This window comes from Copadichromis virginalis, linkage group LG12, assembly GCF_057382275.1.
Source record: "Copadichromis virginalis isolate Kocher_CV1m ecotype Utaka linkage group LG12, C_Virginalis_male_GT1.1, whole genome shotgun sequence".
Classification (NCBI taxonomy): Eukaryota; Metazoa; Chordata; class Actinopteri; order Cichliformes; family Cichlidae; genus Copadichromis; species Copadichromis virginalis.
The window spans coordinates 17,050,983-17,067,187 of NC_140629.1; the positions used below are offsets into that span (position 1 = coordinate 17,050,983).

At 41.8% G+C, this 16,205-nt stretch overlaps 1 protein-coding gene across 1 annotated transcript; it reads left to right on the forward strand.

Moving 5' to 3' along the window:
* Positions 1–676: 676 nt before the first annotated feature.
* gfpt1 (glutamine--fructose-6-phosphate transaminase 1) lies at positions 677–15,122 on the forward strand. The gene is made up of 19 exons (XM_085475033.1): positions 677–744; positions 2,729–2,836; positions 3,542–3,649; positions 3,783–3,908; positions 3,992–4,050; positions 4,136–4,270; positions 4,358–4,419; positions 4,604–4,683; positions 4,769–4,877; positions 4,982–5,145; positions 6,857–6,952; positions 7,212–7,309; positions 7,511–7,631; positions 7,906–8,063; positions 10,786–10,900; positions 11,370–11,497; positions 11,599–11,766; positions 12,164–12,325; positions 13,299–15,122. Exons 1-19 carry the CDS (start codon positions 738–740, stop codon positions 13,341–13,343), a joined length of 2,049 nt encoding a protein of 682 aa, XP_085331159.1. The 5' UTR covers positions 677–737; the 3' UTR covers positions 13,344–15,122.
* Positions 15,123–16,205: the final 1,083 nt, after the last annotated feature.

The following is a 16,205-nucleotide window of genomic DNA, read 5'->3' on the forward strand; positions in this document are numbered from 1 at the left end:
ATGCTCAGATTCCCATTGACAATGACCAATATGGACAGGACTACAAATGAGTACATCAGGGGGACAGCTCGAGTTGAGCAGTTGAAACACAAGAGGACGGATGGTTGATATACTGGACAAAGGTTGTTGAAGATGTAGCTGCCAGGCAAGAGGAGGACATGCAGAGGGTTGGTGCGGCATAAAAGGATACTACCAATAAGGTCAGATGATCCAGGGTGGTGACACATGAACAGAGCGACCAAAAGAAGGTAAAATAGAAAGTGGGTATTTTCCACAAAAATTATATAGACCATTTAAACTATGTAAGACCAAAAAACCATAAAAGGCAATTTTGCATATAAAAATTTTAAAAAGCATTGGTGGATTTCTACTGAGGGACGTTGTACCTCAGTAATTCTAAAATCGCCAGAGCATACACAGGCTTTTGGGCCTTTTTAGCAATATTTTCCTTCCACGGCCAGTAGAAAGCACAGGCCTTCCATTGTGGGCCGATGTTGACTCTAGCAGCAGCAGGATCTGCAGGATGTTCCGGCTGCGAATCGCATCCTGATGCCACGTCAGAAATGCGTACGTCTGTAGGCGCAACCTGAATCGACAGATCTCCCGACCAATCAGAAGGCGCCATGGAAGAACGCGGTTGGCTATGATTCATAGGAACCATCGGGGGCGGAGCTTATTGACAGGCGTTCCCAGCTACCGACTTCAGAGTAGCTGTAACTGGCAGCAGAACTGTAGCCATGTGTGGTGAGTAGTGCATTTATTCTATATTTATACTAATAGGCGCTGAATGTGTGTGGTTCACGTTTCACCAGAATAGCTAGCTGAATAGTTATTCAGCTATTGCCATGTTAGTTTGAGGATAAATGCTGGAAATGAGCTAGGGGAGGCTAAAGTGAGTTTTGTATGGCCAACATGATGTTGCTAGCCAGCTAAATATAAACCGGTCTGTGTTTTTCCGTTTTACTCTGAAAGCTGCTTGATGTGGGATAACACGATCGAGCAGCAGAGTCGATATTTGAGTGCGACATTAAAATGGTAACCTGCTTTACGACGTTATTACCAGCCGAGTAAGTTTCCAGTAGCTAAATCTCTGTCTGTTACTGTGGATCTAGATGACTGTGACAGAGACCTTGGAAAACGAGTTAGGCTCGTTGTTATTATAAAAAATGAAAGTGTAACTAGATGATCTGTGTTCTTTGGGATAATACCATACCATACCATACCACCTTTATTTATAAAGCACTTTAACATATAAACCAGTGTCCACAAAATGCTGTACACATACAAATAGGATAAACAAAACATAAAATCAAATATGTTTTTTTAAGTCAAATTGAGTCAACCCCTTAAAAGAGTGCCAAAGGCTTTAGCAAATATTGTACTATATAATACTGGTGTATCGCTGTGAATTAACATCAGTCTTTCACTGTCTATATGACGCCAGTGGTCATAATCAGTTTGATGCTTTCTAATCCTGTCCTGTCTCCGCCGTCTCCATCTATCTCAGTCCTATGACTGATACCTGACATCTGTTTTCTCTCACTGTTATCACAATCAGAGCACTTCCATAACCAAGCCACCTTGCTATCAATATCTCTTGTCACAGTAAGGTGCCACTTTGCTTAGGTTAACCATTAAGCACTGATTATTTGCAGAAGGGTCCCTTTTGTCTCTCTTTACCCCTCAGTGTCCACCCCCATCACTTGCTTTTCTGAATGAATGCTCTGTTGAGCCAGGATGTCCACTGGTTAGTGTTTAGCCCTGTAACAGGGCTGCACTTTATGCCCACTCCTTTTGCCATTCATGGTGTCACTCCTTTCCTTTGTGTATTTGTTATTAGACTGGATGACAGATGTTTTAGGGAGGAAATTCTCATTATTTATGGAGGTTGCCAATAAAATGCTGAAATCTTGATTTACACTGGCCTGTTTCTGTATCGTAATGGTCTCTCACTTGGGTTAGTAATCACACACAAATAAATCTCAAGTCTTAGTGACAAGGTAAATATCTTAAAATGATTTACAGATGGGAAACAGAAACATCTCGCGTCTGATTTTTGTCATTCCTTTGACAATTCCCCTACCTCTGCTTTACGTAGGCAAGAGGTTATCTTAGGGAAACGGCAGGTCTATATATGTATACTTAATTGTCTTTAAACAGGTCTATCTTCCAAGAGATAACTATATCAGGTTTTCCAGTGCCTGTATGACTTGTTTCTCGTGTGTTACATTAGTTTGTCTGGCACTGAACTGTGAATAGCAGCAGATCGACAACTCCCAGTAATTCTTGGCCTGCTACACCAGGAAGGAGTCCAATTACGTTCTCTGTGGTTTCACCAGCCACCTTTACGTAATCATTGTCATCATAAATAGTTTCGTTTTAAGATTTAAAATTGTTTTAAAAACAATTTCTAACTCAAAATGAATCCAAAGCTTGTTTAAAATAAAAACCAGCTGATGGGATAAATCCATGCAGCATACAGATTGTGAGATGTCCTTTGGCATCGGAAAAAACCTTTTAAATACTGTAATAGTGACTTCAGCCAACCTTCACCAAACCCACATGAATTAAACATCACTCCCAAATGTTACAGGGGTATTAGTCTGACAGGCATTTCAAGTGATCTGCCCTTCCAACTGCAAATAAATAAATAAAAAAATCTCCTTTTGGTAGCACAAATTCTTTATAAAGAAAAGCTTTCTAAAACATTATTCCCTCCTTCCCCAAGGAATCTTTGCCTATCTCAACTACCACGTGCCAAGGACTCGCCGTGAAATCCTTGAGATCCTCCTTAAAGGTCTACGTCGTCTGGAGTACAGAGGCTATGATTCAGCTGGTAAGAAAAAGAGAGACTCATCACCAACAAGTTCTGCCTTTTTTTTAAATTGTGTTTTGTTTTGTTTTTCTTGTGTTTAGACCTCCTCAGAGGTTACTCAAGAAATGCCAAAATGTTGTAATAGTTTGTTGGTCTCCAATGTAACATTAATGCAGCAACTGTCCTGAAAGTCACACTTGATTTTTTGTTTTTCAGTAATACATGCCAACACTAATGACTTGTGCCTGATTTATGCTTGCGTGTGGTTACGTGTTGATTAATGTGTGGTTGTGTCCCGGTGTTTTATATACGGTGCCAACAGATGCTGGGATTTTTGTTTTTCTCCTGGTTCCTCGCTCTTTGTTCTGCTCAGTTTTATGTTACATTATTATTATTTTGTTTTTTTGTTTTGTTTTTTTGTTTTCTGTGGAGGCAGTTATATTTATCCCTCTGGTTTTCCACTTCTTTGTACTTTCCCTCACATCCATTTTGGTAGTTTCAGCAATCTTCTTCAAGGAATCTGCTGTCTGACCTTGTATTTACACTATGATTATTTTTCCTTATACTGAGTAAATAATAGTTTTTTTTTCTTTCAGTTCTTCTCAGACATTGGACCAAAAAGAAGACTTTACTTACATAATAGTAATACCACCGTTATACCTAATACCTACGGCCTTGCCATCTTTATGATTCAGCTATTTCTAACTTTTTTAAAAATTTCATTAGGTGTTGGAATTGATGGGGGCAACAGCAAAGATTGGGAGGTCAACGCCAGATCTATCCAGCTGATCAAGCAGCGTGGAAAAGTGAAGGCCCTGGATGAGGAGATCCACAGTAAGCTGAGATTGTTGCTCGTTTAGAGAGAACTAATAGTTGACCGAATCCTCAATTTTCCTTCCTGCACGCTGTGGTGCAATTCGCATATTTAATGTCGTCTGTCTTGGGGGTGTGTTTGTTTGATTTATAGAACAGCAGGATATTGACCTGGATGTGGAGTTTGATGTCCACAGTGGCATTGCCCACACTCGCTGGGCCACTCACGGTGAGCCCAGCCCAGTCAACAGTCATCCACATAGATCTGACAAAAACAATGGTGAGTGATGTTTCAAGTTGGTACAGAAACAGCTAAATGTTTGATTCTGTGTTAAGTTTCTGACAGTCCTCTTTGGTTTGCAGAATTCATAGTCATTCACAATGGCATTATCACCAACTACAAAGACCTGAAGAAATTCCTGGTGAGCAGATGTTTTTCATTAATATTTCTTGATGTGTTTTCATTGTTCCGATTTGTAAAGCGAAATCATTTTCTCGTTTCTGTAGGAGAGCAAAGGTTATGAGTTCGAGTCAGAGACTGACACAGAGAGCATCGCCAAGTTGGTGAAGTACATGTATGACAACCGGGAGAGCGACGACATCAGTTTCGCCACGCTGGTTGAACGTGTGACTCAGCAGCTGGTAAGGACTTGCTAATGTACACCAAAGATGCAAAAGCAATCAGACAGTAAAAAGATCTGACTTCCTGTTTGACCTGCTGCCTTGCAGGAAGGAGCTTTTGCACTGGTCTTCAAGAGTGTCCACTATCCCGGCGAGGTGGTTGGTACAAGGTAAACTCACACACTGATGGCTGATCTTAAATCTCCTAAAGTGACGTCTAAGACGGGTCAAAATGTATACAATACATTTTGAAGTCTGACAGTATAAGAAACCTTTCTGCGATGCATTTAGACCATATACTGGTAAAATATCAGGATGTGGTTTAAAATGAATATTTTCTTGTGGTTTATACAGGAGGGGAGGTCCTCTGCTGATTGGAGTGCGCAGTGATCACAAGCTGTCCAGCGATCATATTCCTGTGCTCTACCGCTCATGTAGTTATAGTTTCTCTTTCTAGTCAAATGTATCCAAATGTGGCTGGATGAAATTGCCTGAGGCCTGTTTTCTTTTACATCCCAGCTACTAAAGACAAGAAGAGCTGCAGCACCCTACCCAGGACAGACCAGGACACCTGCCTGTTTCCAGTAGATGAAAAAGCGGTGGAGTACTATTTTGCATCTGATGCGAGGTAAGCAGATACTGTTAGAGTGCACAACGATGTTCTTTATATGCCTGCTTTATGCGTGTATCAAAAATCAAACGTTTGATGTGGTTTCTGATCTGCCACGACAGCGCGGTGATCGAGCACACAAACCGGGTGATCTTCCTCGAGGACGACGACGTAGCCGCCGTGACGGATGGCCGGCTGTCGATTCACAGGATAAAGCGCACAGCTGGAGACTACCCAGCCCGTGCCATCCAGACCCTGCAGATGGAACTACAGCAGATCATGATGGGTGAGTGGAGGGACGAATTCTCTTCACAACATGCATTCCTTTCCCACACTAATGGTCAATAAATCATTTATACTGTGCCATTAATTTAGTCTCAAATCCTGTTATTATCCTGCAAGTCATAATCGATGACCAGCTGCTTACATAGTTTGGCTTGCTTTTAACGGTTTGCCCTGAGGTTGTTCTTGTTATCATCCAAGTCGTTACACTCTTGCTAGATTAGCAGCACCACCAGAGAAACCACTGTTGGTAAAACAAACCACTTTGCTTTAAGATGTTATTACTCCCATCTTCCCTTCTTGACCCGAGTTGAAATATTATGCTAGGTTTGTAGTAAGACAGCTGTTTCCTTCTTTTTCAACATTTTACTCCAGCCCCAGGATTTGAACTCAAACAAATCCTGGGGCTGGATTTGTTAAAGCTAAATTTAAATTTTAGCTTTAATGTGAAGCCATTAATATCCTATGTATAGAACAATGTGCAATTTGTGGCTTTTTAAAAAAAAGTACAGTTCCCCTTACTAATGCTTAGACAAATGCACCCAATAAAAAGCATTTCTCAGTGTTTAATTGTTGTTAAAGAAAAACAATTATTTTCCCAAGTCACCAAAGTTAAAGCGTTCACTTATGGGAATTAGGACACATTTTTATTATTGCATTATTTTCCCTTTTTTCGTGTACAAAATCATAATAAAAACCCCACAATCATGTAAGTTTATTCTTGGGACAGTTTTTCATGCAAAACAGACCTTTACGCATATCGACTCCAGGTCTGTAAGAATCTGACAAATCTATAATCAGTCAGGATTAAATTGCTTCCCAGGGCTGTTAGGTAATCCTTACTGACTTTATATTTGTCAGACCCTGATTAGGACTTGGAGTCGATGTGCATAAGGTCTGTTTTGCATGCAAAATTGCACCAAGAATCAACTTGTTACATGCACTTAATCAGTTATTGGACTTTTGGAATTGAAGTATTTCATCTATCCTGCTGCTGTGTCCTTAAATGAGGAACATGAGTCTAAGAAGTTTGCTCAGTATGAACACAGCTAAAAAAAAGGAGATTAAATCTCATGGTTACTGTCTATATTTTCTTTTTTCTTCATTTTCACTGACTTTTCCTCAGCAGTCCAGCAGAGGGCAGAGGTGAGCCGGTGTTGGCTGCACTCGACATTCCTTTGTGGTCCTGTCATTACTCAGCCTCTCTCCTCTCATTTCCTAGTTTTTTCTTCTTCTGCTGAATAACCTAATTCGAATGACCCAAATTGCTCTCAAAGGGAGGCTGAAACGCACTTGCATATAGACATATATATTTTCTTTACCGTCACGGTTTTTAATTGATAGGAAAACATTATCTCCCTAATGTTTTTTGTACGTTTTATTTCATTTGAGGCATGACTCATGCTATGGCTCCAAATATCTTAATAGAGAAAGAAAGTTTACCCAATAAGTACTCTCATTTCCAGGAAGGCCTGATTGTCAATAAAACACAGTGAGGACGTTTGTTTTTGCTCCTTCAGGAGGCTGTGGTTTGCATTCTCGGACGCTTAATACATGTAAACAAAACCTCTCTCGTTCGGTTGAGTTCATGTGGGTTTTATGGGGCTTATAAAAAGTCTATCACTGAGTGCTTAACTGGTATTTACCTTTTCTTCTTTCTTTTTTTTTGACTAATTCTGGAAATGTTCCCGTGATATCTGATCCTCATTTTACAGGCAACTACAGCTCCTTCATGCAGAAGGAGATCTTTGAGCAGCCAGAGTCTGTTGTTAACACCATGAGAGGGAGAGTCAACTTTGACAACAACACAGGTTGGAGCACTGCCTTATTATTATATTTACCAAGACAAGAAATGACAATTCCTCAAAAATGTCAATCTTTGGCTTTCACTGTAGTCTTTAGCGTCAAGTAATTTAGTTTTGCATGTGCAACTACCTTTAGTTCATTATAATAAGGCTCAAGGACGCCCTATAAAAGTTTTACAGCTATAAGTACATTTTTTAAGTGTAAAATGTCCCATCTCTCCTGTGGGGTGTTTGTGGTCTTTGAGCAGTTTGTTGTGCTTTTCAGTGACACTGGGTGGACTTAAGGATCACATCAAAGAGATTCAGAGGTGTCGCCGACTTATCCTCATTGCTTGTGGCACCAGCTATCATGCAGGAGTAGCAGTGAGTAGTCTTTTGTTTAACCACCTTTTGTTCTTTGGTGCAAAGTCCCGTCAGAAAAATAATCAAACTGAATCCAAGAGGAAAATATGACAGGAAATATGACACCTGTGTTGTGGTATGAGCTTCGTGTCCTGCCACACTCTATGCTCTGTGCACAGCTGGCACGTTTTCACAAATCGATGCTGTTGTTTTTTTTCCCAGACCCGCCAGGTGCTGGAGGAGCTGACCGAGCTGCCTGTCATGGTGGAGCTGGCCAGCGACTTCCTGGACAGGAACACGCCTGTTTTCCGAGACGATGTCTGCTTCTTTATCAGCCAGTCAGGTGTGGAGACCAGTGCCATCTGGACTTGATCTGTGGCACATTCCCCATTTGTATTCCACTTTCTATTTGGGGGCTCTTCTTGATTTATCTTTCTATGTGCTCAACTTTTTCAAAATGCTGAGTCAAAGTTTTTGAAACCTGTGGATTATTTTTTTCTGTAAAGCTGTCTTAAATCAGACTAGTTTATGGTGCAAAAGTCAGTAAATCAGTTTTATTGTGTGAATTGTTACGTTCCATAAACAGGTTGTGTTTTCCATTTCTGCCGACCCCGCAGGGGAGACCGCTGACAGCCTCATGGCCCTGCGCTACTGTAAGGAGAGGGGGGCTCTGACTGTGGGCGTCACTAACACAGTGGGCAGCTCCATCTCGAGGGAGACTGACTGTGGCGTCCACATCAACGCCGGGCCAGAGATCGGAGTAGCGAGCACCAAGGTATACCATGGCAACCGTGGCTCTAATTAACTCTGCGGTTTTTATGAGTGCAGCTTTTATGCGCCGTGGAAGTGGAAAACCACAACATGCATTTATTGTGTCACTGGAGATTGAAAGGATACTTCTTACATTAACCTCTTGAGGTTAGGTTATATTATGCTACACAGCATTACCAAAATTACTGTTATTATTATCTTGCTATCTTTGAAATGGCTACTTTAAACACAGGGACCAGGTCTGTGACTACCCGCTGTCAGTTGCCTCCTTCATAGCAACTTATATAAAGAGTGATAAAATGGTGATAAGACAGAGTCAGTCTGTAATCATTTTGAGGGGTGAATGGGGCCAAGTTGCCAATTACATGCAATCTGTGTGTGATAAATCAACCAAAATAGAAAATCTGTTGCCTTTTACATACAAATAAATTCACATTAACTGCATGCATTTAGCCAGAACCTCATAGATTTTGAAGAGAAAGTCAGAAGTTGCTCCACAAATATCGGCATAGTTGCTGTTGGATGACGATTTCACTGCATAATGAGACAGGGGCTCAGGAATCTTATATAGCGATATAACCAGTTGAGTGGACTCCGCCTTTCAAATGTTCACCAATGTGTCTGACGGTGATTGCAGTCAGTTGGAGCTGGAGACAGGTTGCCAAACAACTTGCAACCAGTTGCAGGCTCCAAATTTTTATTTATTTATTTATTTTAAATCAGTTCACTGGGCAGCAACCAAGTTTCCAGCCATAGAGTTTTCCTACTCATTCTATTTAAACTCCAGTGAGACTGAGTCATTAGTGATGAAGATGAATGTACTGCTGGGTGTGTTTTCACCTTGTTGTGGCAGGCTTGGATGTGGATGATTGAAAACAGCACATTCCCTTGGAGTTGAAGTGAATGCTTATTGCTCCATTTAAAAAAGCAATCTACTAATTTTTCTGCTTTTGTCTATGACAATATTTTCAGAGGCAACACACCAAATGAATTTGTTACGTTCAAGTTAGAAATATAGCGCATGATTTCTTTGATTTGTTGTAACTGAGCCTTTGATGCTTAGCTAAAGTACTGTACACCAGTTAATTGCAACATCTCATAAATGAACTCGATGCTCGCTGACTCTGAATGAAACCCAGATGAAAACTCCATTGCAATTCTGGTCCCGCCTTTTGGAAGTTGACGTGGTCCTCCACCGTTATCCCAGAGGGAGTTAAAGAAGCCTGATTTTCTCATCTCAGCTCATGTAAACCTTGGACACTTGGTTTCATGCCCCTCCCACCCCCTCACCGAAAGCATTTGCCAGCTGGGATTTGAGCAGAGGAGTTGAAGCCCCTGCTCTTTCTAGGGAGCATAGAGAGAGAGAGTTAGGAAAAGTGGAGCAGGTCCTTCCCTGCCCCAGCTCTTGGCTCAGTGACTCTTGTGTTGCTCCAAAGTCCCAGAGCACGCCTCAGAGACGCCATCATTTACTGCTCGGCTGGCAGGGCCACACCCACCTCAACCGAATGTTGCACATTAACAACCAAGCTTATCAAAACACTGACTTGGTTTGCAACTAATCACATGCTGAATCATCCCAAATTCATATATTTGGTCTCAATTTTCTGCTTTTTCATGCTCGTAGGATTTTTTTTAAACTTTAAATGAGGGAATTTCCAATTCCTTTGTTCATATTCAAGATTCATGGCATAAATTAGCACTAAAAGACAAAACACTTTGATGCTATCATGAGGCAGATCCTTCTGGCAGGTCAGCCGACAGTAAATGAGAGAAGACTGCTTTTGAATTACATAACTCTTTCCACTGGGAATTTACAGGATTACAAAGTTTGTTTTCTAGATCACAGCTGTTGTGTTTTCTTTATGTTTCAGCTGTGTATGCATGCATGCTCACATTTGCAGGGTCAAAGTTGGCACATTGTGCATCAGGAAAGCACTGACAAGTTTGAAAGTATGAATATGGAAGAGATCAACGGTTGAATATGTGGGTTAAAAGAAAAAAGAAACGGTGTGTAAAGGTTTTACAGCTATTTTCTTGGCCCTGCACATTGGCATTTCTGAGTCCAGAGAGTCTTGTGAATTGACTTGGCTTCTCTCAGACTCTGATTGAATCTCCTAAATGAGCATGGAAGACCTCCAAACGTGCTTGGAGATGAAGGAAGGAGAGGGTGCGGGCAGCGATGACGGCAGGCACAGTCTCAGATGTGTTGAGGTTATAAGAAGCGACATTTCCAGAAGGATCAGACATCATCTGTGGTATATGTGGCTACAAAGGTTTTTAGGATGAGCAGCACTAACTTAACTGCGTGTGTTTTTTTTTTTTTTTATAATGCTGCTTGATGTGTATGAAAACCCACCTCTCCATATTTCATCTGGTGCAGATTATAAACTGGAGACCAAATTTGCAATCAAAACAAAGCGAAAAAGAAGGACATGGCTTCATAATCTGTACCGAAAGGCTCAAGTCGTGATCTGGTCGCTGCTTCGTTGGTTCGATATTGAGCTGCAAAATAGGAAATCTACCATTCCCTCTAGAAATGAGGTCACAAGCAAGCAAGCTTTGACTGTGCAGTGGTGGTGGTCCACTTTGTGACCTTCATACAAATAGTTAGGGAGCAGTTGTTTTCTTTATTAGTCAGAGTAGAGACAGACAAAGAAACCGCATCTTAGCAATTGTGTTACAGTTAATAAATATTCTACTTTCTCTGTTGTGTTTTTCGTCTTCAGGCCTACACCAGTCAGTTTGTGGCCTTGATCATGTTTGCCCTCCTGATGTGCGATGACAGGATTTCAGTGCAGCCCAGGCGCCGTGAGATAATCCAGGGCCTAAGAGTGCTTCCAGGTAAGTCACACCACATGTGTTGTAATTCAGCCAGAGAAGTCTTGATCATATGTGAAGTTTAAACACAAAAAGACTGGAAAAACTAGCTCTCAGACCCAAGATCAAGCACATCCACAGCCTGTTTTAGTTTTGTTTTTGTTGGTGTTTTTTTTTTTTTTTAAATCCTCTTAGAGGACAAACTTAAACGGCAACAAAAGGATCAGAAGACGAGAGAGAGCGGGAAGGGGGGCAGACGGATGAATAGCTTTAGATTTTGGCGTTGGGCTCTTGCATGACTCTGTGAATCTAAAGCACATGATAGCATGTCCCCAATAGTAACCTAATAAGGAATGTCTGGCTTGTCTGCCACTCCCTGCCCAACATTAGAAGCTGAGTCTAGGTTCATGTTGCTGCAATATTTTTTTCATATTTTGTCTCTGCCAGTCAGCCTCTTGAAACAAGAAAAAAAATGTGTGTGTGTGTGTGTTAGATCTGATTAAGGAGGTCCTCAGTTTGGATGATGAAATCCAGAAGCTGGCAACGGAGCTGTACCAGCAGAAGAGTGTGCTCATCATGGGCAGAGGCTACCATTACGCTACCTGCTTGGAGGGAGCACTGGTGAGCACATGCGAGTTTATCATCTGACAGCTTGATTGTTAATTTCAGCGTAGGCTTGTATTTATCTAAAGTCTGGATGTTTTTTTTTCATTCCCCTGCAGAAAATCAAGGAAATCACGTACATGCATTCAGAGGGTATCCTGGCAGGAGAGCTGAAACACGGCCCGCTGGCCCTGGTGGATAAACTCATGCCGGTGATCATGATCATAATGAGAGACCACACTTATGTCAAGTGTCAGAATGCCCTGCAGCAAGTTGTTGCTCGCCAGGTAAGAATCGCACATGGCGCATGTTTTGTGATCAGCCTTATTGTAATGTCGGTGTGTTGGTTTATTTTATAATCCAGTCACAAGTGATCAGCCCAGATTGTTTAGTTGCCTGAAATGCTCAAACAAACTCTGACAAATAAAAACTAAATGTGACACTTTACAGTGTTTATTATATCGTGGAAAATGACTAAGTGAGTTTATTTGAATCCATTTAAGTTTTTTCCTTTCTGAAAACTGTTTGCATCATAACTCATTAAGTTCAAACCCCGAAAGTATGTTGACCACTGCGTCACCTCTGGCCCTTCAACTCAGTCGGTGAAAGGGGAGAGGTTGATTCAGCGCATCTCCATCATTGTGCAGTAAACACACTATATTCATCTCTTTGTTTCATTTACAGGGTCGTCCTATTGTGATCTGCGACAAGGACGATCACGAAACCATCAAAAACTCCAGCCGCACCATCAAAGTGCCTCACTGTTTGGACTGCCTGCAGGGCATCCTGAGCGTCATCCCTCTGCAGCTGCTGTCCTTCCACCTGGCTGTCCTCAGAGGCTACGATGTAAGTGCTTTCCCTTCAGGATCAGCAACAACTCTCAATCCAGCATGCTTCTTAATTCAAACATTTCTTGGAGATACCATTTTCCCAAGTGATTTCCACTCTTACAGTCATCATCAGTATACCTGTGTTTACAGGTGTAGTAAGAGTATGATTGTGTAAAATACGTCGATGATTCATTTCAGGACATAAAAGAAGACAGTTGTGCAAAAGATTCTGGAGCACAATATAAATGAGATATTCTGTTATTATTAGCCTGTCACTGATCATCTAGCGCTGTCGCTCAGGACTGCTTTGTAAGCAGAAACACTGCCAGAATAAACGTGCAGTGTTTATATCTGTAAATCAGCATGTCCCCAACTCGCTTGAAAATGTAACCTACTTTGTGAACGATGTAAACTGGCAAACTTGGTGGTGAAGGTGATGACGATGTGGTTAGCTGCCACACTGAAAGAATTGTAGTGAAATGTAAATAACCTCCATCTGTGCGCGAATTCCGACCTGCGATTGTTTCATTTATTGGCAAAGCCCACAAGCTGTTACTGATGTTTGTGCTGGTGCTGCAGAACTGACTTAGATGTGTTGTCCCCTTGATTTCCTGTTTTTGAGGAATTTTAAAGGTCAAAGTGAGCAGCTTAACTCAAAGTCAGCATCTAGTCAGTTTTTCAGAGCATTTCAGAGAAACGTCCTGGCCGTGCAGCTCTGTAGAACAAACAGCTCCACCACACGCATGCCCTGTGTTTTATGTAATTTTGTCCGAGGGGAGGAGAAGCGCTCTGGACAGGACATGTGTGATAATTACAAGAGCAGTTCTTCCAAACCGCCATATCTCTGGCTCGCAGATTAAAGTATGTTTTTGTTAAGATTTGTATAAATCATACTCGGGTGTTTTGACAGCAGCATTTAGTCAACAGCAGCAACAGTGTCCTTTTCATCTGCAAGGCTATTGATTGTCTGCTCCTCTGTTTAAACGCAGGTGGACTGTCCAAGAAACCTGGCCAAGTCCGTGACAGTAGAGTGAGCCGCACCATTCATCACTAACAACAAAAGCTTGGCATAGACACACATTCAAGCACAGACCCCAAAGGAAGCGTCTGTGTGAAGTAAACCATCAGAAGATGACGTCCTGTCCTGTGTCTTGTGTGTCGTGGCTCTTTTTTTTTTTCTTCTTTTTTTTATGCAGTCTTTCAGTAATCGCTCTTGTATCTCACTGTTGTGTATTATCACAGTGTTGCATTGTTTCTTTTATCAGAAAGCTTTGACAACATTTGTTTTTTCTTTGTTGTTGCCGGTGGCAAGGAATGGGTTGGGAATGACATATAACGTGCATATCACTTTTTCGGGGGTGAACCTGTATCAACCTTCGCTGGCCATTTATGGGCATGCCTTCCATGTTTATCTGTTGCTGATTGGGCTCTCTGGAAGCTGATGTTAAAGCTGACAGTAGTTTACGCTTTAAAGACCTCACTGGCTCATTTTCTCTTTTAGTGCAATGATTTGTAGTTTAGTTGGGATTTTTTTTCCTTGGCAGCTAATCATTCAAAGTGTCTTTACTCCACTGTTGAAGTAAACCACAGTCTTGAATCATTCCAAGCCACAGGTCATCGCTTCTTCATAATTGCAGTGTGGTTTTGATACACTTTCCCCTCTTGGATTTTCTTCTGAGGACACGCAGCAAAGAGCAGCATCAAATGTCCGATCAGAAAAAGTTTGTGAATACTATCATAAATCTTCTAATGTTGCTGTGTGTAAGCCCAGGAATTCGGTTTTTTAAACTCTGGTTTTGGTCCACTCAGTTAATGAGAGGAACCACCTACACCAGAGTCTGAGACGTCGCTCGTTCACTCTTTCCTATTTTTCTCGACACGATCCTGTTACTGTAAACGCTCTCTGGGTGCAGTTTAGCGTTTCATTCTCGTGTGGGACTTTTCGCATAAAGGTTTCTTTTTATCAATAAACTGAAGTAATGCAATTGAGATAAAGTTGCAAACCTGAAGTAGAGGCAGTCGCCAGCCCACACCTTGCCACCGTCATTTTGCAATCTTGGGACCATTTGTAGCTTTTCTTCTTTCTTTTTTTTTTCGTCCTCTTGTTACATTTGTTTGTTAATTGGTTTTTTGGAAGGAATTTTATATTATTGAAGTTACTCTTTCATTTAAAATGTTAATGTTACTGTCATCTGAAATGTCAAACCAAAAATCTGTCTCTGGTGGCTTTGGCAATCATAAACCAAATCTCTTTTTTTCGGTTTCACTGTTGCTTTTGTAGCCAAACATGGACTGATTTTGCAGATCGTATGCTATGAAGTTATTCTGAGGCCCTGAGGGCACGTATACACACAGTCGCTTGGCAGCATGTCATACTGTAGACGTTGACTTTGGTCAGAAGCCAAATGCCAAGCTGTGTGTCTGTGATCCCAGGTGTCTTTTAAATTCAGAAGCCAAGAAAAAAAGTGACATTGCATGCACACACACACACACAGTTATGCAGTAGAGAAAGAATAGGAGCAGCTTTTTTTAAGCCTGCATTCTTTAAGTTTAAAGATATTTATCTTGCATTTACAATCAAGCCTTAACTTGGACTTCATTTTCCCCCCTTGAGCCTTTTCTGAGCCAGTGAAATGTTGTTACAGGTACTTTTGTAACCCACACTCGAAACACTTTTTGATTTACTGACTGGATGTATTGATCAAGGATGCTGCAGTGGATCCTAGCACCATCTGTTGGGTTACAGAGGGAGTGGGAGTACTATTTATTAGTGGAACTGATGCAATAAAGTGTCACGTACGTATCTTTTAAAAGTGTCTGGGAGTTATTGGATTGAGGATGTGTGTGCTTGTGGATTTACATGACCTAAAATACTGACAGTGATAACAAAAGGTGTCTGTACGATTTTTATTCCAATAAATACGCTGTAGAAATTCAGGCACATTTGGACTTGTCATTAAAATAACGTGTTTAGTTCAGGTGATAGAGTGCACAAAGAGTTGAGGTACTGGAGGTATTTAGGGGTAGCTCAAAGTAACGATACGCCGCCGCTGGTGCCAAACTCCAGGAAGACTGACACTATCGGTCTGATGCTCTCACGTAGAGCTGTCACAGTGGAGACGCAGCGTCTGAGGTTGCTCCACAGACAAGGCAGGAGTGAAACTGCCACTTGAACGAGAGCAAAGGACATCAAACACAGAGATAGTGAGAAGCGGCAGAGCGCGGGCAGCACAAGCAGCACTGCCTTGATTGGCTTTAAGGGCTCTGCAGATCTCCTTCCTCCACAGCCACTCGGAGGGCAGCTGTAATTTCTCAAGGTGTGCGATGGAGGCCAGGTGGAGCAGCAGCTTGAGCATGCATGTTGGTCCAAGTCTTCACGTGCCAGGAGCACACCTGCTAGCTTCTGCCTGATGAACGTGTTCAGTTTCAGCAAGACTGAGAGGTAAAGAGTCAAGCTCCTGGTGAAAGCAAGTGCAGCTCTCAGAAGGATTTCATTGCAGAAACTAACCACAACGGCGGCCTCACACGCAGCTGTGGAGTAATTATGGAAAGTAACCACGGCTTTCAGCAGTAACAGCCTCCATTGTCCGAGCATGGGGAGCGTCCTGGGCAGTTTCTCATCTATAAAGAGCATCGTGTGAAGCAGGTAACATCCTCTGTGTAGGAGCCAGACTCTGCTAGTTCTTATCAATCAAAGCGTCACTGCAGCTTTTATCAGTGGGGCTGAATAAGTGTTAGCAGCTGTTGTGACTTTAATTGCAGACAGCTTGGTGTCGTAAGGAGAACGGATTTTCTCTGCTGCAGGCCTCTTGTTAGAGGGGCAGGAATTAGGTGTTATCACAGGAAATGCGCATCTCTAACCATGAACATTAACCATGATTCCTCTATGCCTAAAC

What these genes read in the sequence shown, in the direction of transcription:
- gfpt1 (XM_085475033.1), top strand. An exon ending in TAGATCTGACAAAAACAATG is followed by an intron (nt 3,909 to 3,991) that starts GTGAGTGATGTT and finishes TTTGGTTTGCAG; the next exon opens with AATTCATAGTCATTCACAAT. An exon ending in CTGTCCTCAGAGGCTACGAT is followed by an intron (nt 12,326 to 13,298) that starts GTAAGTGCTTTC and finishes GTTTAAACGCAG; the next exon opens with GTGGACTGTCCAAGAAACCT.